Source organism: Hemiscyllium ocellatum, chromosome 2 (assembly GCF_020745735.1).
Source record: "Hemiscyllium ocellatum isolate sHemOce1 chromosome 2, sHemOce1.pat.X.cur, whole genome shotgun sequence".
NCBI lineage: Eukaryota > Metazoa > Chordata > Chondrichthyes > Orectolobiformes > Hemiscylliidae > Hemiscyllium > Hemiscyllium ocellatum.
The window spans coordinates 2,053,111-2,075,982 of record NC_083402.1 but is presented as its reverse complement, the minus strand read 5'-3'; the positions used below and the strand labels follow the sequence as shown (position 1 = coordinate 2,075,982).

Here is a 22,872-nt window from a genome sequence, read left to right as displayed (position 1 = left end):
GAAGTTGTTTGTCTCTTCAGCATCGAGGATCAGAAACCCATTCCCTCCCTGCTGTAAATCCCTTCAGCTCTACCCTCACGGTCACTGCTGCCCGGTTGTAACATCCCAACCATCAGGAAGTGGGATTGAGCAGCTGACTGGAGCTGGGGCTGACCCCTCTCTGGGTCCAGATGGATTTCTTCTGAGTGTCTTCAAAGAGAAAGGGGCAGCAGATGTGCTGGTGTGAATTTTCCCAAATTCTGATTTCAGGAAAGGTTCCACCAGACGGGGTAGTAGCAACACTCGCCCCACTGACACAGGAGGAAGAAAGGAAGTCACCTTGACGCTAGTTATCCCGATGTCTGCCTTAGGGAAGGGATTGAATTTAATCATTAAAGAAAATACAACTAATCACTTTAAAACATTCAAGGAAATGGGGAAGAATTAGCCCGGCTTTGTCGAAGTAAAAGCCTTGTTTCACCAATTTGTTGGATTTCTTCAAAGGAGTAACGTTTGGGGAACCTGAAGATGTACTTGATGTGGATTTCCAGAAAAGCAGTTGATCAGAATCCATGTCAAAGGGTCTTGTGGAAAACCAAAGGCCATGCTGTCAGGGGGACTATCTTAGTGCAGGTAGATCATGCAATGTCGGATCAGAATCTGGCCATTCAGCCCATCAGGTCTGCCCCAACACCCAGTGGGATCATGGCTGATCTGATCATTCTCCACTTCCCTGCCTTTACACCTTAACCCTGATTCCATCAATGATTAAAGACCTGCCTCAGCCTTGGCTATCCTGAGGGACCCAGCCCCGACAGCCCTCTGTGGGAGTGAATTCCAGCTTCCCTCCCCTCGGAGAGAGGACATTCCTCCTCATCTCTGTCTTCACCAGGTGAGCCCTTAGTCTGAGAGGGTGCCCTCTGGTCCCAGACTCTCCCTCACAGAGACACAGCCTCTCCACATCTCCCCCTTCAGACCCTCCAACCATCTCATTACCACCTCAAAACCTTCCCGTCCATTTGTCAGGAATGATGTAAGGTTTGGATGGTCAGGGAGTTGGGAATCCCATCTGGAGTGAGGCACAGTCTGGGTGAGTTTATAATTCAGGGAATTTGGAGGCTGGGTGGGAATTTTCAGCAGAGGGAGAGAGGAGCTGTATCGTTGTTCTGTTTGGTCAATGGTTTGGAAGGTGTTAGCAAAGGGCCAGGGCCCAGCACTGAACACTGACATCACAGGAAAACCTTATTTTGATTGGTTGGTGATAGCCCCAATTGGAACTTAGAATCCCTACAGTGTGGAAACAAGTCCACACCGACCCCCTGAAGGGTAACCCACCCAGACCCTATTACTCTACATTCACCCTGACTACTGCACCGAACCCACACATCCCTGGACACTACGGACAATTTAGCATGGCCAATTCACCTGACCTGCACATCTTTGGACTGTGGGAGGAAACCGGAGCACCCGGAGGAAACCCACGCAGACACGGGGAGAATGTGCAAACTCCACACAGACAGTCGCCCAAGGCTGGAATTGAACCTGGGACCCTGGTGCTGTGAGGCAGCAGCGCTAACCACTGAGCCACCATCTTGCCCCTGGGTTAACCATTCCAGGTAATTTTCAGATTAAAGGTTAATAAGAGAGATGTTTACAGGTTACGAACTAAAAGACCAATAGAATTAAAAAAAATAAAATTAAGAACTAAGTAAATAAAACAGTGATGCAGGGCCCGGTGTCTCCCCGTGTCTGTGTGGGTTTCCTCTGGGTGCTCCGGTTTCCTCCCACAGTCACAAAGATGTGCAGGTCAGCGTGAATTGGCCAGGATAAATTGCCAGGTCAGGAGTAAATATAGGGCAGTGGAATGGGTCTGAGGGGGTTATTCTTCAGAGGGTCAGTGTGGCCTTGTTGGGCTGAAGGGCCTGTTTCCACACTGTAGGGAGGATGAGCTAACTGACCATAGTGCTGTGGTACAGGGAGCCATTCAGGAGTGAGGAGAAAAGAGAAATGTGGTTATAATCAGGCCTAGTATAGTCAGGGGAATAGAGACGGTTCTCTGTGGCCAGGGTTGAGATTCCCGAAGGCTGTATTCCCGGCCTGGGGCCTGGGTTCAGGATCTCTCATCTGGGCTGCAGAGGAACCTGGAGTGGGAGGGAGAAGATCCTGTTGTTGTGGTTCATTTAGGTGTCAATGATATTGGTAGCAAGTGGAAGGAGATTGTAATAAGGGACTATCCGCAGCTAAGGGCTGAATTAGAAAGCAGGGCCTAACAGGTGATAATCTCTGGATTACTACCTGATCCATGAGCTAATTGGTGCAGGGTCAACAAGATTAAAGAGGTAACTGTGTGGCTCAAAGATTGGTGTGAGAGAAACGAGTTTGAATTGATGGGACAGGGCCCCGGTACAGGGGGAGGAGGGAGCTGCTGCTATGGGACGGGGCTCTGTCGGAATCCTGTTGGGACCAGAATACTGGTGCCTCACAGAACCAGGGCTGCGGGTGGGGCTTCAACCTAAACTGTTGGAATGTAGGCTCAGATGGTTGAAAGATTATGGAATGTGGGTTTCACAGGGGCAGGAATGGTTGCTTGATGTTCCCGGGTTTAGAATGTTTAAAAAAAGCAGGGAGGGTGGAAAAAGAGGATGGGGTGTAGCATTGCTAATCAGAGAGTGCGTCACAGCTACAGAAATGAAGATTGTTGAGGAAGGTTTGTCTACTGAGTCAGAATGGGTGGGAGTTAGGAACAGCAAGGGAACAGCCACAGCATTGGGGGTTTATACAGACCCCCTAATAGCAGTAGAGGGATTGAAGATCTCATCGGTGGGCAGATTGTGGAAAAATGCAGATGTAGCAGGGTTGTTGTTATGGGTGACTTCAACTTTCCCAATATTGACTGGAACCTCCGAAGTGCAGATGGTTTGGTTGGAGCCGTTTTTGTCAGGTGTGTTCAGGAGGAGTTCCTTACCCAGTGTGTAGACAGACAGAGAAGGGGAGAGGCCACTTTGGATTTAGTGCTTGGCAACAAGCCAGGGCAGGGGTCAGATCCCGCGGTGGGAGCGCACTTTTTGGTGACAGTGACCACAACTGCCTCACGTTTAGCATAGTCTCGGAGAGGGAAAGGAGCAGTTACCGAGGGAAGATATTTAATTAGGGAAAAGGAAATTATGATGCTATCAGACAGGAGTTGGGAAGTGTAGACTGGGAGCAATTGTTCCATATGACCATAAGACAAATGAGTCGAAGTAAGGCCATTCGGCCCATTGAGTCCACTCCGCCATTCAATCATGGCTGATGGGCATTTCAACTCCACTTACCCGCATTCTCCCCGTAGCCCTTAATTCCTCGTGACATCAAGAATCTATCAATCTCTGCCTTGAAGACATTTAGCGTCCCGGCCTCCACTGCACTCTGCAGCAATGAATTCCACAGGCCCACCACTCTCTGGCTGAAGAAATGTCTCCGCATTTCTGTCCTGAATTGACCCCCTCTAATTCTAAGGCTGTGTCCAGGGGTCCTAGTCTCCTCGCCTAACGGAAACAATTTCCTAGCGTCCACCCTTTCCAAGCCATCTATTATCTTGTAAGTTTCTATTAGATCTCCCCTTAATCTTCTAAACTCCAATGAATTCAATCCCAGGATCCTCAGCCACTCCTCATATGTTAGACCTACCATTCCAGGGATCATCCGTGTGAATCTCCGCTGGACACGGTCCAGTGCCAGTATGTCCTTCCTGAGGTGTGGGGACCAAAACTGGACACAGTACTCCAAATGGGGCCTAACCAGAGCTTTATAAAGTCTCAGTAGCACAACTGTTCCACAGAAAGGGCACAGCACACATGTGGAGATATTTAAGGAGCAGTTGTTGCGAGTGATGCACAGATTTGTTCCTCTGAGACAGGTAAGAAGGGGTAAGATTAAGGAGCTTTGGATGACGAGAACAGAGGAGCTTCTCGTCAAAAGGAAGAAGGCAGCTTACGTAAGGTGGAGGGAGCAAGGATCTAGCACAGCTTTAGAGGATTACAGGCTTGCTAGAAAGGAGCTCAGAAATGGACTGAGGAGAGCCAGGAGGGGGCACGAAAAAGGCTTGGCAAGAAGGATTAGGGAGATCCCAAAGGCATTTTACTCATATGTGAGGAATAAGAGAATGATCAGGGAGAAGGTAGGGCCGGTCAGGGCTAGCGGAGGGAACTTGTGTGTGGTGTCTGAGCAGATATGGGAATCCCTAAATGGGTTTTTTGCTTCGGTTTTCACCAAGGAAAGGGACCTTGTTGTGAATGAGAACTTTGAGGAGCTGGGATACAGTCTTGACCAGATCAAGTTTGATGACGTTGATGTGCTGGAAACTTTGGAAAACATTAAGATTGATAAGCCCCCAGGGCCAAACCAGATTTATCCCAGGCTGCTCCGGGAAGCGATAAAGGAGGTTGCTAAGCCGTTGGTGAAGATATTTGCTTCCTCACTCTCCACGGGAGTTGTACCGGAGGATTGGAGGGAGGTAAATGTTGTTCCTGTTTTCAAGAAGGGGAATAGGGAAATCCCTGGCAATTACAGACCAGTCAGTCTTACATCAGTGGTCAGCAAAGTTTTGGAAAGAATTTTGAGGGATAGGGCTTATTAGTATTTGAAAAAGCATAGTGTGATTAAAGGCAGTCAGCATGGCTTTGTGAGGGGCAGGTCATGCCTCACAAATCTTATTGAGTTCTTTGAGGAGGTGACAAGACAGGTGGATGATGGTCGTGCAGTGGATGTGGTGTATATGGACTTCAGCAAGGCATTTGATAAGGTTCCCCATGGTAGGCTCATTCATAAAGTCAGGAGGTATGGGATACAGGGAGATTTGGCTATCTGGATTCAGAATTGGCTGGCTGACAGAAGGCAGAGAGTGGTTGTAGATGGAAGGTATTCTGCCTGGAGGTCAATGGTGAGTGGGGTCCCGCAGGGCTCTGTTCTTGGGCCTCTGCTCTTTGTAGTTTTCATAAATGACATGGATGAGGAGGTTGAGGGGTGGGTTAGTAAATTTGCAGATGACACAAAGGTTGGAGGTGTCGTCGATAGTATCGAGGGCTACTGCAGGCTGCAGCGTGACATAGACAGGATGCAGAGCTGGGCTGAGAAATGGCAGATGGAGTTCAACCTGGATAAATACGAAGTGATGCATCTTGGAAGGTCGAACTCGAATGCTGAATATAGGATTAAAGACAGGATTCTTGGCAGTGTGGAGGAACAGAGGGATCTGGGTGTGCAAGTACATAGATCCCTCAAAGTTGCCACCCAAGTGGATAGGGTTGTTAAGAAAGCATATGGTGTTTTGGATTTCATTAACAGGGGGATCGAGTTTAAGAGCCGCGAGGTTTTGCTGCAGCTCTACAAGTCCCTGGTGAGACCACACTTGGAATATTGTGTCCAGTTCTGGTCGCCCTACTATAGGAAAGATACAGAGGCTTTGGAGAGGGTGCAAAGAAGGTTTACCAGGATACTGCCTGGACTGGAGGGCTTGTCTAATGAAGAAAGGTTGAATAAGCTCAGACTTTTCTCTCTGGAGAGGAGGAGGAAGAGAGGAGACCTGATCGAGGTACAAAATAATGAGAGGAATAGATAGAGTCAACAGCCAGAGACTTTTCCCCAGGGCAGGACTGACTGGTACGAGGGGGGTCATAGTTTGAAGATTTTAGGAGGAAGGTATAAAGGGGATGGCAGAGGTAGGTTCTTTACACAGAGAGTTGTGAATGCATGGAATGTGTTACCAGCTGTGATGGTGGAAGCAGAGTCATTGGGGACATTTAAGCGACTGCTGGACATGCACATGGATAGCAGTGAGTTGAGGGGTTCGTAGGTTAGATTATTTTATTTTATATTAGGATTAAACCTCAGCTCAACACCATGGGCCAAAGGGCCTGTTCTGTGCTGTACTTTTCTATGTTGTCATAGGATCAAGAGTATGGAAAGGGTCAGAAATTAACTTTCAGACACAGCAGGTAAGGGGGCAGCTGTGAGAAGGGGGACAGTCAGTACAGGACTGAGGGTGCTGTACTTCGGTGCACGCAGCACACAAAACAAGGGAAGTCAGTGTGGAGCACAGATTGAAACTGGCAGGGTACAATAGTGGGGGTTTCCCAGAAGTGTGTCTGTGAAGGAATCGGGGTTGGGAATTAAATATCCAAGGATACAAGTCCTACCAAAAGGACAGGCTGATGGGGAGAGGGGATGCCTTGTTCCTAAGAAATGAAATTAAATCAATAACATGAAATGATATAGCGTGGGAAGACATCGAATTGGTGTGAGTAATGTCATGGGAGCGTACAGGAGAAGTGTTGCCTAATGGGAGTTGTGTGCAGGCTCCTAACTGTACTCAGGGTGTGGGGCAGACATTACATCGGGAGATAGAACAGGCATTATCACAATAATCCTGGGGAAATGCAACATGCAGGTGGGCTGGCAAAACCACGCTGGTAACAGATCTCAGGAAAAGGAAGGATGGAACTATGGGATGGTTCTGTTGGAGCAGCTGGTGGTGCAACCACTCAGGGACAGGTCATCCTGGGTTGGGTGATGTGTCATGAGGCAGACTCGGTCAGGGAGCTGAAGGTGCCCCCGAGGGGGCAGTGACCATAATATGACAGAATTCACCCTGCAGTGAGAGAGAGAGAGAAGCTGGTATCAGATACAGTGGGATTACAATGGAGTAAAAGACAGAGGGAGGAGCTGGCCAGAGGTGATTGGAAAGGGACCCTGGCAGGGAAGATAGTGGAACAGCAATGACAGGGGTTTCTGGGGATAACAATGACAGGGGTTTCTGGGGATAACCCGGGAGGAGCGGGGTTGGTTACTGACAAGAGAAGTTAACGACAACATAAAAACAAAAGAAAAAGTATAGAATGTTGGTAAAGATTGGAACTTAGAGCAGCACAGGCCCTTCGGCCCATGATGTAGTGCTGGCCTTCTATCTTACTCTAAGATCAGAGTAACCTACAAATACCCTTCATTGTACTATCCCCCATGGGCCTATCCAAGAGTCACTTAAATGTCCCTAATGTCTCTGCCCCTACTCCCACTGCTGGCAGAGCGTTCCTCACACCCACCACTCTCTGTGGAAAGAACCTACATCTGACACCCTCCCTAAACCTTCCTCCAATTACCTTAAAATGATGCCTGTGCATGATAGCCATTTCCACCCTGGGAAAAAGTCTCTGTCTATCCACCCTATCTGTGCCTCTCACCATCTTGTACACCTCTATCAAGTCACCTCTCATCCTTCTTCACTCCAACGAGAAAACCCCTAGCTCCCTTAACCTTTCCCCATAAGACACACCCTCCAGTCCAGGCAGCATCCTGGGAAATCTCCTCTGCACCCTCGCTAAAGCTTCCACATCCTTCCTATAATGAGGTGACCTGAACTGAACACAATATTCCCAGTGTGGTCTAACCAGTGCCCTATAGAGCTGCAGCATAACCTCACGGCTGTTAAACTCAATCCCCAGCTAATGAAAGACAACACACCGTACACCTTCTTAACAACCCTATCAACTTGGGTGGCACCTTTGAGGGATCTATGTACATGGATCCCAATATCCCTCTGTTCCTCCACACTGCCAAGAATCCTGCCTTTAACCCTGTAATCTGCAATCAAATTCGACCCTCCAAAGTGAATCACTGCACAGTTTTTCCAGGTTAAACTCCATCTGCCACTTCTCAGCCCAGCTCTCCATCCTCTCAATGTCCCATTGCAATTTACAACAGCCCTCCACATTATCCACAACTCCACCAACCTTCATGTCATCGGCAAACGTATTAACCCACCCCTTCCACTTCCTCATCCAAGTCATTTATAAAAATCACAAACAGCAGAGGTCTCAGAACAGATCCCTGTGGAATATCACTGGTCACCGAGCTCCAGGCTGAATACTTTCCACCTACCACCACCCTCTGTTTTCTATGGGCCAGACAATTCTGCATCCCATGCCTCTTTACTTTCTGAATGAGCCTATCATGGGGAACCTTGTCAAACACCTTGTTAAAATCCATGTCCACCACTTCCACTGCTCTACCTTCATCAATGTGTTTTGTCACATCCTCTAATAATTCAATAAGGTTTGTGAGGCATGACTTACCCCTCACAAATGAGAAGAGAGAGGATTGGGAAGCCTTTAAAGAGCAGAGGATAACTAAGGAAGCAAAGGTTGGGTGGGGGGGGGAAGATGAAATATGAGGATAAAACAATAGACAATAGGTGCAGGAGTAGGCCATTCTGCCCTTCGAGCCAGCACCACCATTCAATATGATCATGGCTGATCATCCTTAATCAGTATCCTGTTCCTGCCTTATCTCCATAACCCTTGATTCCACTCTCCTTGAGAGCTCTATCCAACTCTTACTTGAAAGTATCCAGAGACTGGGCCTCCACTGCCCTCTGGGGCAGAGCATTCCACACAGCCACCACTCTCTGGGTGAAGACGTTTCTCCTCATCTCTGTCCTAAGTAACAAGTGTGTGAGACAGTGTTGGGATCTAGTGAGAAGGTAACCTAGTTAGTAATGTAAAAGAAGATTGGACAAGGTTTTTTTTTTAGCTCACTAAAAGTTAAGAGAGAGGCAAGAGTGGAAAATGAGGCTGAAATGGGGAAGAGAAGTGGCAGAGGAACAGAATGGGAAACTTACATCAGTTTTCGTGGTGGAAGGCCCCAGCACGACCGAAACGCCATGAGCGTTCGGGGGCAGGGGGGGGGGGGTGTCATGGCCATCACTGAGAAGGTGCTGGGGAAGGTCTGAAGGTGGATAAATCACCCAGGCCCCACAGAGGACAGCCCAGGTCCTGAAGGGGGTGGCAGGGACTGTAACACACAAGTTTGGCAGTGGGGTACAGGTGGGCATGGATTTCCAGAAGGTCCCTGACCAGGTGCTGCACAGGAGCCTGCTGAATTAGACAACAGCCCTTGGAGTTAGGGGCAAGGGATTGGCATGGGTAGAGGACTGGCTGACTGGCAGAGGGCAGAGATTGGGGAGAAAGATATCTTTTACAGGATAGCATCTGGTGGCTGGTGGAGCTCCACTGGGGTCAGTGTTGATACCACAACGATTCACGTCGTACATTAACGATCTGGACGAAGGAACTGAAGGCATTGTTGCTAATTTTGCAGATGACACAAAAACAGATGGATGTGCAGTATTCCTGAGGAAGCAAGGACAGGCTAGGAGTGTGGGCAAAGAAGTGGTGATGGATCAAAGTGTAGTAATGTGTGAAGTTATGCGTTTTGTTTGGAAGAATAGAGGCAGATACTATCTTCTAACTGGCAGAAGGTTTGGAATTCTGAAGCACAAAGGGACTTGGGTGTTCGAGCTCAGGATGCTCCTAAAGTTAACAGGCAGGTTCAGCTGGCAGTTAGGAAGGCAAATATAATGTTCGCATTAATTTTGAGAGGGTTAGAATACAAGAGCAGAGATGCACTGCTGAGGCTGTGATAAGGCTCTGGTCAGACCAGAATATTGAGGGCAGGTTTGGGTCCCACGTGAGGAAGGATGTGCTGGAATCGGAGGGATCCAGAGGAGGTTTACAGAAGTGATCCTGGGGACGAAAGGATGGTCACATGAGAAGTGATTGAGGATTCAGGGTCTGTACTCGATGGAGTTGGGGGTGTGGAGGTCTGATTGCAATGTACAGAATACTGAGAGGTCTGGATAGAGTGAACGTGGAGAAGATGTTTCCACCGGTAGGAGAGACTGGGATCCCAGGGCATAGCCTCAGGGTGAAGGGACAACCCTTTCGAACTGAGATGAGAAAGGATTGCTTCAGTCAGAGGGTGTGGAATCTGTGGAACTCATTGCCGCAGAGGGCTGTGAGTTTATTTAAGACCGAGATAGATAGGTTCCTGATTCGTGAGAGGGTCAGACATTACAGGGAGAAGGCTGGAGAATGGGGTTGAGAAACACATCAGCCATGATTGAATGGGAGAGCAGACGCGATGGGCTGAATGGCCTAATTCTGCTCCTGGGTCTGGTGGTCTTATGATGTCCCCTTCCTGAAGCCGTGCTGATCCTGCGTGATGACAGTCTGTATTTCCAAATGCTGTGCTGTCAGATCCTTTATAATAGACTCCAACGTTCTCCCAGTAACAGATGGTAATCTAACTGGCCTAGAGTTACATCTTCTTTGTCTTTTCCCTATTTCCAATGAAAGTGTTTCAGTGACAATTTTCCAGTTTTCTGAGACTGTTCCAGAATCTCAGTATTCCTAGAAGGTTAGTGCCAGTGCATCCAACATCTCTATATCTACTCCCTTTCACACCCGAGGGTATATTGTGACAGATCCAGGGGACTTATCGATCTTTAGCACGATAAGCTGCCTTAGCAGTTACTCTCGTGTGATAATTATTCTTTTTATTTCGTCTCTTCCTTTTTGCCCCTTGAGTATTCAGTAATTTTGGTCTGCCATCGCTCCTTTCAACCGTGCAGATCAATTTAAAGTCTTTGGTTCTGCCACTTCCTGGCTCCTCAGTATTATTTCCCCAGCCTCATTCTCTCAGGGCCCTCTGTTCACCTTGGCCTCCCTTCCTGTGAGGAGGGGCAATGTCAGGGCTCGCCTGGGTGTGGGTATGTGGCTGAGGGAGGGAGGGGGCTGGGGATTGTCGAGCAGGTGGCATCAGGAAGGGGCTGGCTGAGGTTTGGGGTGTGCCCGCTGGTGTATGGGTGAGGAGCTTTCAATCCCAGGAGGCTGTGCCAGCCCATGTTTGTTGAATGATATGGGTTCTTCTTGTCTCTTTCTGGTTCAGACAGATGCCATGCCAGGGACCAGTACATTAACCAGCTTCACAACACCCTCCTGTCAGCTGTCCCCAAGGCAATAGCTGCTTTCATCGCTGAACCCATCCAGGTAGGGCTTCACCGATTCCATCATCATAAACCATCAGGATCAGGATCCATTGGGATGGTGTAGAGTGGGAGTGAATGGGAAGGGGTTTGGGTCCATTGGGATAGTGTAGTATGGGGATGAATGGGAAAGCGTTTGGGTCCATTGGGACGGTGTAGAATGGGAGTAAACGGGAAGGGGTTTGGGTCCATTGGGATGGTGTAGAGTGGGAATGAATGTGAAGGGGTTTGGGTCCATTGGGATGGTATAGAGTGGGAGTGAGTGGGAAGGGGTTTGGGTCCATTGGGATGGTGTAGAGTGGGAGTGAGTGGGAAGGGGTTTGGGTCCATTGGGATGGTGTAGAGTGGGAGTGAGTGGGAAGGGGTTTGGGTCCATTGGGATGGTGTAGAGTGGGAGTGAATGGGAAGGGATTTGTGTCCATTGGGATGGTGTAGAGTTGGAGTGAATGGGAAAGGGTTTGGGTCCATTGGATGGTCTAGAGTGAATGGGAAGGGGTTTGGGTCCATTGGGATTGTGTAGAATGGCAGTGAGTGAGAAGGGGTTTGGGTCCATTGGGACGGTGTACAGTGGGAGTGAATGGGGAGGTGTTTGGGTCCATTGGATTGGTGTTGAGCGGAAGTGAATGGGAAGGGGTTTGGGGTCCATCGGGACGCTGTAGAGTGGAGGTGAATGGGAAGGGATTTGGGTCCATTGTGACAGTGTAGAATGGGAGGGAATGGGAAGGGCTGGGTCCATTGGGTCGGTATAGAATGGAAGTGAATGGGAAGGAGCTTGGGTCCATTTGGATGGTGTAGAGTGGGTGTCAATGGGAAGGGGTTTAGGTCCATTGGGACGGTGTAGAATGAGAGTGAATGAGAAGGGGATTAGGTTCCATTGGGACGGTGTAGAGTGGGAGTGAATGGGAAGGGGTTTGGGTCCATTGGGATGGTGTAGAGTGGGAGTGAATGGGAAGGGGTTTGAGTCCATTGGGACGGCGTTGAGCGGGAGAGAATGGGAAGGGATTTGGCTCCATTGGTTTGGTGTAGAGCGGAAGTAAATGGGAAGGGGTTTGGGTTCCATTGGGATGGTATAGAATGGGAGTGAATGGGAAGGAGTTTGCATCCATTGGGACAGTGTAGAATGAGTGAATGAGAAGGGGATTAGGTTCCATTGGGATTGTGGAGAGTGGGAGTGAATGGGAAGGGGTTTGGGTCCATTGGGACGGTGTAGAGTGGGAGTGAGTGGGAAGGGGTTTGGGTCCATTGGGATTGTGGAGAGTGGGAGTGAGTGGGAAGGGGTTTGGGTCCATTGGGATGGTGTAGAATGGGAGTGTTTGGGAAGGGGTTTGGGTCCATTGGGACGGTGTAGAGCGGGAGTGAATGGGAAGGGGTTTGGGGCCATTGGGATGGTGTAGAATGGGAGTGAGTGGCAAGGGGTTTGGGTCAATCCTAACATCTCAGCTTCCTCATTTCCCCTCCCCCCACCTTATCTCAGTCCCAACCCCAGGATTCAGCACTGCAATCTTGACCTGCAATCTTCTTCCTGACCTCTCCGCCCCCACCCCCTCTCCGGCCTATCACCCTCACCCTCACCTCCTTCCACCTATCGTATTCCCAATGCCCCTCCCCAAATTCCCTCCCCCCTACCTTTTATCTCAGCCCGCTTGGCACACCAGCCTCATTCCTGAAGAAGGGCTTATGCCCGAAACTTTGTTCCCACTGTTGACAGTGCAGAGTGGGAGTATATAGGAAGGGGTTTAGGTCCAACGAGATGGTCTACAGTGGGAGTGAAAGGGAAGGCATTATGGTCAATCGTAATGGTGTAGAGTGGGAGTGAATTGGAAAGGATTTGGGTCCATTGGGATGGTGTAGAGTGGGAGTGAGTGGGAAGGGGTTTGGGTCCATTGGGATGGTGTAGAGTGGGAGTGAGTGGGAAGGGGTTTGGGTCCATTGGGATTGTGTAGAATGGGAGGGAGTGGGAAGGGGTTTGGGTCCATTGGGATGGTGTAGAGTGGGAGTGAGTGGGAAGGGGTTTGGGTCCATTGGGATTGTGTAGAATGGGAGGGAGTGGGAAGGGGTTTGGGTCCATTGGGATTGTGTAGAGTGGGAGTGAGTGGGAAGGGGTTTGGGTCCATTGGGATTGTGTAGAATGGGAGGGAGTGGGAAGGGGTTTGGGTCCATTGGGATTGTGTAGAGTGGGAGTGAGTGGGAAGGGGTTTGGGTCCATTGGGATGGTGTAGAGTGGGAATGAATGGGAAGGGGTTTGGGTCCATTGGGATGGTGGAGAGTGGGAGTGAATGGGAAGGGGTTTGGGTCCATTGGGATGGTGTAGAGTGGGAGTGAGTGGGAAGGGGTTTGGGTCCATTGGGATGGTGTAGAGTGGGAGTGAAGGGAATGGGTTTGGGTCCATTGGGGTGGGGTAGAGTGGGAGTGAGTGGGTGTTTCAATGCTATAGTGGTTTGCTGGGGTGATTTAAAGGACAATTCAGAATCTGCCAAATTGCTGTGGGTCTGGAGTCCCATAGAGACTGGCCTGGGTAAGGATGACAGCTCCAATGGGTACATTGGTGTCAGTGCAATATGCTGACTTGGACTGATGGGTGGTTTGTAAATTTATTCCACACAAACATCAGGCAATGACTGTCTCCAATAATAATAATAATAATAATTGTCTTGCCATTCAATGATGTGACCAATCCCCCACCTTAACATCCTGGGGGTTACCGTTAATCAGAACTTGACTGGACTCATCACATAAACACAGCGGCTACAAGAGCAGGGCAGAGGTTAGGAATACGGCGGTGAGGAACTCATCACCTGACTCCCCAACGCCTGTCCACCATCTATAAGGTACAAGGCATAGAATCATAGAATTGTACAGTACAGAAGGAGGCCATTCGACCCATCATATTTGTACCAGCTCCCAAAGGAGTTGCCCAGCTAGTCCCACCCTCCCACCCTGTCCCTATAGCTCTCTAATTCCATCACTCTGTGTGACCAACTCTCTGTGGAAAGGAGGCTCTCCTCATCTCACTCGGAGCTCTCTTGCTGATAACCTTGAAATTGTCCCCCCTAGTTACTGATATACCGACTAGCAGCAGCAGATTATCCTTCGTTCCCCTTTCAAGATGGCTCAGGGTTTTGTAAGGTCAGCTCTTCATCTGCTCAGCTCTGAAGAGACTGAGCCCAACCTCTCTCATCCCTCCATGTATCTAACCTCTCTCATTCCTGCAATCAGTTTCCTCAATCTCCTTTGAACCCTCTCCAGGGCCTTTCCTTAAATAAGGTGCCTAGAACTGAACACAATATTCCAAATGTGTCCAACCAGTGACTTGTGGAGGGATAGCATCACTTCCTTGATGTTATACTCTATGCCTCTGTTTAGAATCCCAAGGATCCTATCAGCTGCTTAAGAACGCTTCCAGCTTGCCTGGCCCCCTTCAGAGAAGCGTATACATAAACCCCAAGGTCCCTCTGCACCTGTCTCCCCCCTCCCACCATGGTTATCCTACTGAGCTGGGATTGCCTCTCTGGGTAGCGTCCAATGAAATGTATTCTGTCACATTTCTCGGCGTTGACATTGATCTCCCAGGTGTCTCCCCATTGGACCAACTTGCTAATATCCCTCAAACCTACTCACAATTCACTCTTCTCCCTTTAGCTTCGTGTCGTCTGCACATTCAGAGATTTTGCTCACAACAGCCATCTCCAAACTGTTTATATAAATCAGAAAAAGCCATTCCCTGAGAAACACCCCTTTCACCTTGTCTCCAGTCTGAGGAATGTCCATCTACACCAACCCTCTATTTTCTATCTTTTTGTCAACTCTACTTGTTTTATCCCATATGCTGGCCTTCATCAGTTTTCTCCCGATTGATGTTGAGCTGAAGGGTTTGTAGTTTCTTGGGTTATCTTCATCTCTTTCTTAAACAACAGCATCACATTTACAACGCCCCAGTCTCACTAGGCCCATGTTCAGAGAGGCCTGAAACATTTCAGTAGACAAATCGTTTCTCTACAATTAGCTCCCTGACCTCTGTCAGCAATCTCTCCTTCAGTGTTGATGGAATACACCCCCTTGCCCTGGATGGGGGCAGCTTCAACAATACTCAAGAAGCTCAACACCATCCAGGACAAAGCAGCCCCCACTTGATTGGCACCACATCCTCAAACATCCCCTCCCTCCCTCACCCACACTCAGTAACAGCAGTGTGTACCATCCCCTCCCTCCCCCCACCCCCCCTCAGTAACAGCAGTGTGTACCATCCCCTCCCTCCCTCACCCACACTCAGTAACAGCAGTGTGTACCATCCCCTCCCTCCCCCCACCGACACTCAGTAACAGCAGTGTGTACCATCCCCTCCCGCCCCCCCACCCCCCCTCAGTAACAGCAGTGTGTACCATCCCCTCCCTCCCTCACCCACACTCAGTAACAGCAGTGTGTACCATCCCCTCCCTCCCCCACCGACACTCAGTAACAGCAGTGTGTACCATCCCCTCCCTCCCCCCACCCCCCCTCAGTAACAGCAGTGTGTACCATCCCCTCCCTCCCCCACCGACACGCAGTAACAGCAGTGTGTACCATCCCCTCCCTCCCCCCACCGACCCTCAGTAACAGCAGTGTGTACCATCCCCTCCCTCCCCCCACCGACCCTCAGTAACAGCAGTGTGTACCATCCCCTCCCTCCCCCCACCCCCCCTCAGTAACAGCAGTGTGTACCATCTACAAGATGCAGAAATTCACCAAAGATCCTCAGGCAGCAACTTCCAAACCCACGGTCACTACCATCCAGAAGGACAAGGGCAGCAGGTACATGGGAACACCACCCCCTGCAAGTTCCCCTCCAAGCCCCTCCCCATCCTGACTTGGAAATATATCCCGTTCCTTCACTATCGCTGGGTCAGAATCCTGGGATTCCCTCCCTCAGGGCATTGTGGGTCACCCTACAGCACATGGACTGCAGCGGGTCAGGAAGGCAGCTCACCCCCACCTTCCCCAGGGGCAACTAGGGACGGGTAATAAATTCTGGTCCCAGCCAATGACCCCCCCCCCATCCCCCCATCTCACAAGTGAATTAAAGAAGCTTCCCTGCCCTTGGTTGTCAAAGACGCTGTCAGTGCCCCTGACCACACTGTGCCTGCGGTGCCCCACACGCTCAGGGCTGTCAGTGCCCCTGACCACACTGTGCCTGCTGTGTGCCATACTCTCAGGGCTGTCAGTGCCCCTGACCACACTGTGCCTGCTGTGTGCCATACTCTCAGGGCTGTCAGTGCCCCTGACCACACTGTGCCTGCGGTGCCCCACACTCTCAGGGCTGTCAGTGCCCCTGACCACACTGTGCCTGCGGTGCCCCACACTCTCAGGGCTGTCAGTGCCCCTGACCACACTGTGCCTGCTGTGTGCCATACTCTCAGGGCTGTCAGTGCCCCTGACCACACTGTGCCTGCGGTGCCCCACACGCTCAGGGCTGTCAGTGCCCCTGACCACACTGTGCCTGCTGTGTGCCATACTCTCAGGGCTGTCAGTGCCCCTGACCACACTGTGCCTGCGGTGCCCCACACTCTCAGGGCTGTCAGTGCCCCTGACCACACTGTGCCTGCTGTGTGCCATATTCTCAGGGCTGTCAGTGCCCCTGACCACACTGTGCCTGCTGTGTGCCATACTCTCAGGGCTGTCAGTGCCCCTGACCACACTGTGCCTGCGGTGCCCCACACGCTCAGGGCTGTCAGTGCCCCTGACCACACTGTGCCTGCTGTGTGCCATACTCTCAGGGCTGTCAGTGCCCCTGACCGCACTGTGCCTGCTGTGTGCCCCATACTCTCAGGGCTGTCAGTGCCCCTGACCACACTGTGTCTGCTGTGCCCCACACTCTCAGGGCTGTCAGTGCCCCTGACCACACTGTGCCTGCTGTGTGCCATACTCTCAGGGCTGTCAGTGCCCCTGACCACACTGTGCCTGCTGTGTGCCATACTCTCAGGGCTGTCAGTGCCCCTGACCACACTGTGCCTGCTGTGTGCCATACTCTCAGGGCTGTCAGTGCCCCTGACCACACTGTGCCTGCTGTGTGCCATACTCTCAGGGCTGTCAGTGCCCCTGACCACACTGTGCCTGCTGTGTGCCATACTCTCAGGGCTGTCAGTGCCCCTGACCACACTGTGCCTGCTGTGTGCCCCATACTCTCAGGGCTGTCAGTGCCCCTGACCACACTGTGTCTGCTGTGCCCCACACTCTCAGGGCTGTCAGTGCCCCTGACCACACTGTGCCGGCTGTGTGCCATACTCTCAGGGCTGTCAGTGCCCCTGACCACACTGTGCCTGCTGTGTGCCATACTCTCAGGGCTGTCAGTGCCCCTGACCACACTGTGCCTGCTGTGTGCCATACTCTCAGGGCTGTCAGTGCCCCTGACCACACTGTGCCTGCGGTGCCCCACACTCTCAGGGCTGTCAGTGCCCCTGACCACACTGTGCCTGCTGTGCCCCACACTCTCAGGGCTGTCAGTGCCCCTGACCACACTGTGCCTGCTGTGCGCCATACTCTCAGGGCTGTCAGTGCCCCTGACCACACTGTGCCTGCTGTGTGCCACACTCTCAGGGCTGTCAGTGCCCCTGACCACACTGTGCCTGCTGTGCGCCATACTCTCAGGGCTGTCAGTGCCCCTGACCACACTGTGCCTGCTGTGTACCACAGTCTCAGGGCTGTCAGTGCCCCTGACCACACTGTGCCTGCTGTGTGCCATACTCTCAGGGCTGTCAGTGCCCCTGACCACACTGTGCCTGCTGTGTGCCATACTCTCAGGGCTGTCAGTGCCCCTGACCACACTGTGCCTGCTGTGTGCCATACTCTCAGGGCTGTCAGTGCCCCTGACCACACTGTGCCTGCTGTGTGCCACACTCTCAGGGCTGTCAGTGCCCCTGACCACACTGTGCCTGCTGTGTGCCACACTCTCAGGGCTGTCAGTGCCCCTGACCACACTGTGTCTGCTGTGCCCCACACTCTCAGGGCTGTCAGTGCCCCTGACCACACTGTGCCTGCTGTGCGCCACACTCTCAGGGCTGTCAGTGCCCCTGACCACACTGTGCCTGCTGTGTGTCATACTCTCAGGGCTGTCAGTGCCCCTGACCACACTGTGCCTGCTGTGTGCCCCACACGCTCAGGGCTGTCAGTGCCCCTGACCACACTGTGCCTGCTGTGTGCCATACTCTCAGGGCTGTCAGTGCCCCTGACCACACTGTGCCTGCTGTGTGCCCCATACTCTCAGGGCTGTCAGTGCCCCTGACCACACTGTGTCTGCTGTGCCCCACACTCTCAGGGCTGTCAGTGCCCCTGACCACACTGTGCCTGCTGTGTGCCATACTCTCAGGGCTGTCAGTGCCCCTGACCACACTGTGCCTGCTGTGTGCCCCATACTCTCAGGGCTGTCAGTGCCCCTGACCACACTGTGCCTGCTGTGTGCCACACTCTCAGGGCTGTCAGTGCCCCTGACCACACTGTGCCTGCTGTGTGCCACAGTCTCAGGGCTGTCAGTGCCCCTGACCACACTGTGCCTGCTGTGTGCCATACTCTCAGGGCTGTCAGTGCCCCTGACCACACTGTGCCTGCTGTGTGCCATACTCTCAGGGCTGTCAGTGCCCCTGACCACACTGTGCCTGCTGTGTGCCACACTCTCAGGGCTGTCAGTGCCCCTGACCACACTGTGCCTGCTGTGCCCCACACTCTCAGGGCTGTCAGTGCCCCTGACCACACTGTGCCTGCTGTGTGCCATACTCTCAGGGCTGTCAGTGCCCCTGACCACACTGTGCCTGCTGTGCCCCACACTCTCAGGGCTGTCAGTGCCCCTGACCACACTGTGCCTGCTGTGTGCCATACTCTCAGGGCTGTCAGTGCCCCTGACCACACTGTGCCTGCTGTGTGCCATACTCTCAGGGCTATCTTTGCCCAGATCACACTGTTATCCAGGTGACCCCACATACTGCTGCCCCTACACATCACCTGCCCTGCCATTTGTTACTCATTTCAATCAACTCCTTAAATAATTTGCTCAGCGAGCTGTTGCCTGTTTTTATAGTTTTATTAACTCTAACCATCATTTTCTCGAACATTTTACACGATCGGCATCATATTGCGATGACCCAGAGAGCACCTCCTGCCCAGGGAGCACCTCCTGCCCAGTGAGCACCTCCCGCCCAGGGAGCACCTCCTGCCCAGGGAGCACCTCCTGCCCAGGGAGCACCTCCTGCCCAGTGAGCCCCTCCTGCCCAGGGAGCAGGGACTAAGCCGTTTCCGAGTCTGGGCTCTGCTTTCCCACACTCCTGCAACTCATTCACCTTCAGATGGGATTGCAATAGAAGCTGATTCTGGTAGAAGTGAGACTTAATGGGCTGGTAGGAACACTGTAGGCTGAATGGCCTGCACTGTAACAGTTTGTGTGATTCTGTCTTCCCACAGGGCGTGAGTGGGACGGTCCAATACCCGAAGGGGTTTCTGAAGGAGGTTGCTGAGATTATTCGAGAACGGGGTGGATTATACATTTCTGATGAGGTTGGAGACTCGGTGCCTTTGAGTATGTTTTCATTGGGGGTGGGGGGGACATTTTGGGATTATTATGATGTTACTGAGATTGTGAATTCTGCAGATGATCCTTTGAGAGGTTTCACAAGAAGCGAAGAACAATGAGGAAGGTTTCTGACCCAAGAATCTTCAACCCCACTCTGCTGCCTTTCCCCCCAGCTCCTTGTTTCTCTCACGAATTAAACATCTGTCCCTCTCAGCCTTGAATATCCTGAGTGACCCAGCCCCGACAGCCCCCTGTGGGAAAGAATCCCACAGATTCACCCCCCTCAGAGAGAGGGGCCCTTAGTCTGAGAGGGTGCCTTCTGGTCCCAGACTCTCCCCCCAAGGAGAAACAACCTTTCCACATCCCCCTGTCAGATCCTGGAAGAATCCTGTGGGAGGATCTGGAATTGCAATCCCATCCGACGTGACTATAACGAGCAGGAGGTCTCCCTCACCATCTTCTTCAGTCTGTTGCTGATGTTTAAAATATCAGGCAAGTCATCGGTTTAAGGGGAGAGGTGTTTACACAGAGGGTGGGAGGCACCTGGGACACACTGCCAGGGAAGGTGGTAGGTACAACAGCAACGTTTAAGAGACATTTGGACAGACACATGACCAGGCAGTGACCCAGCGGGATATGGACCATGTACAAGCTGATGGGATTAGTGTGGAATGACATCATGGTCAGCACAGACATGATGGGCCAAAGGGCCTGTTCCTGCACTGGGCTGTTCTGTCTCCCACGGCCATGTGACACACTCCTGGAATATACCTGATGGTTCACCTGCTACTTTACCTGGCAGATCAGAACACGGGAACACACGGGAATACACGGGACACACGGGAATACACGGGAATACACAGGACACACGGGAATACACGGGAACACACGGGAATACACGGGAACACATGGGAACACATGGGAAATCACAGGAATACACAGGAATATGTTGGAAAACATGGGAATACCCTGGGACATGTGGGAACACAGGGGCAGAGGAAAATATGGGGACTCAGGAAGTGTAGGCTGTGAATCGAATGGGGAACGGTTAGACCACGATCTGCTGGCATTTAGGAAAATGGAACCCTGCTCCAGGAGGAGGCCATTCAACCCTTCAAGACTAGCCCACAACCACAGCCAATCAAATACTCCACTGCCTGTTACTCACCCCACCCTCATATTCCTGTACCGTGCTAGTAATCAGAAATCGAGCAATCTCTTCCTTAAACATGCTCAAAGACTGAACTTACCCAGCCCTCGTTGTGAGGGAGAATTCTAAAGGCACACAGCTCTGAGTAAAAACATTTCTCCTCCTATCAGACCCAAGTGGTGTGCCCTTTATTTTAAACTGTGCTCTGATTATAGCCTGCTTAATCTGGGACACCCCCCCTTCGCTGCATCTACCCTCTCCATCCACTGAATGCTTTCTCATTTGTTTTGGTCAAACCAGCTTCGTGAGGACCATCAAAAACTGAAATCTCTGAAAATCTAAGTGCAGTTTGTCCACTGGATTTCCTTTATCAATTTCTTTCGTAACATCCTCAAAAGCCTCCAGTAAATTAATCAAACATGATTTCTCATTCCCAAACCGGTGCTGACTACGGCCAATCAGATCATCCTAAACCAGGTTTCCACACGCCCCATCCTTTCGAATACCGTACTATTGATGGAAGATCAACAGGTCGGGAGTTTCTGGTTTTCTCTCTCTCTCTCTCACTCCTTTCCTTAAAAAGTGAGAGACATTTACAACTTTCCAATCCTTAGGAATCACTCCAGAATCTGTAGAACTTTGGAAGGTCATTACGAAAACACCAACTATTCTATAGTCATCATAGCCAATTCTGTAGTCATCATCGTCAATATTCTGTGATGTAGACCATTAGGTCCTGGGAAATTATCTACTTTCAGCCCATTAATGTCTCCAGTACAATCATCTTACCAGAATCAATGGCCTTCAACGCCTCATTCCCCCTCGCCATTTAGTTCACTGCTTCTGGGAGATTTATTGCATGTTCCTCCATGAAAACAGACATAAAATAATCATTTGGTTTTTCCCATTTTTTTTACTCCCCATTATAAATGCTCCTGACACTGCCTGCAGTGGACCCAGATTAATTTTAGCCAAACTTATCCTTTTTACGTGCTCATAGAAACTTTCACAGTACTTTTTTTTTAATCTAGTTTACACTGATATCTTACTCTTCCTTTCCTTAACAGTCCCTTGGTTCTCCTTTGATATATTCTAAATACCTCCCTCTCCTCAGATTTACTGCGATTTCTGGCCTTTCAATTTAACTCTGTACGCTTCCCTATTCCCTTTGTCAGCAACAGGTTTTCATTACATCATACGTGCTCAGAACCAATCAAATTATTTTATTCTGAGGGAAGTTAAGTTATGTACATTTCGGGATAATGGCTGCTATTTCTAAATCTGAGCAGTTCCTGTATTTATCAAAGTCCCAGAAAGGTCTGAATGAATTCAAGTTGTAAACAATTCTATTTTAAATTATCCTTTTTACTGATCAGATCAAAGATAAAATATTAACATTTATTGTCATAGGATTCCCGACAGTGTGGAAGCAGGTCACTCGGCCCATCAAGTCCGCGCCAACTTTCCGAACAGCATCCCACCCAGACCCACTCTATCCCCGTAACCCTACATTTCCCATGGCCAATCCACCCTAACCGGCATATCCCTGAACACTACGGGTAATTTAGCATGGCCAATTCACCTGACCCGCACATCCTTGGACTGTGGGAGGAAACCGGAGCACCCGGAGGAAACCCACGCAGACACGGGGAGAATGTGCAAACTCCAAACAGTCAGTCGCCTGAGGCGGGAATTGAACCCGGGTCTCTGGCGCTGTGAGGCAGCAGTGCTAACCACTGAGCCACAATGTCGCCTCATTAGATACAAGGCTAATGTGTTTCAGATGTGAGAAGGAAATAATGTTGAGATCAGGTTACATTCTTCCCTATAATCCTCGAAATATCTCCGGGTAGGCAGTTGTTTTGCCCGATGTAGTTTACAGCCAGCTGCATTGTCAGAGCGAGAGGTCGAATTAGCTTGGCATGGACCGGAGTTAGAGAAAGTATTAACTGTCCTGCAGAAGGGAAAGATTGAAGATAGAATTCTGAATGTGTTAAAGGAAGCTGGCAGATTGACTTAGCTTGGAGCTATAAGATGGAATTCTCAGGATAATCCTCAGTAATTCTGCTATCTGAAATAATGGGCTGGGAAACTGCAAAGGCAGAAGCTGACTGGATGCTCGGAATAATGACTGTTAATGTGACCATAACTGCACTATCAAAGCTTCTCACTCACACTCAAACATTTGGTATTCTTGCAATTGTGTTCTGATGAATGAAAGAACAAAATCTTTAATAGTATGTCTTTTTTGTCAGCATTAGGCAGGTTGTGATGACCAAATAACAAACTACACTCTGTCAGAACAATGTGAATTATTGTGAGGAGGAGAGTTTGATGAAGAAAGCAGTTTGT

At 50.6% G+C, this 22,872-nt stretch overlaps 1 protein-coding gene across 1 annotated transcript in view; it reads left to right on the top strand.

Annotated features, from left to right (window-relative positions):
• The window catches only part of agxt2 (alanine--glyoxylate aminotransferase 2), a 75,999-nt gene that overhangs the window by 36,207 nt on the left and 16,920 nt on the right, over positions 1 to 22,872 (top strand). Inside the window, exons 8-9 of the mRNA XM_060847111.1 lie at positions 10,741 to 10,841; positions 19,262 to 19,354. Of these exons, the coding sequence (XP_060703094.1) occupies positions 10,741 to 10,841; positions 19,262 to 19,354 (194 nt within the window). The remainder of the gene's footprint in view (positions 1 to 10,740; positions 10,842 to 19,261; positions 19,355 to 22,872) is intronic.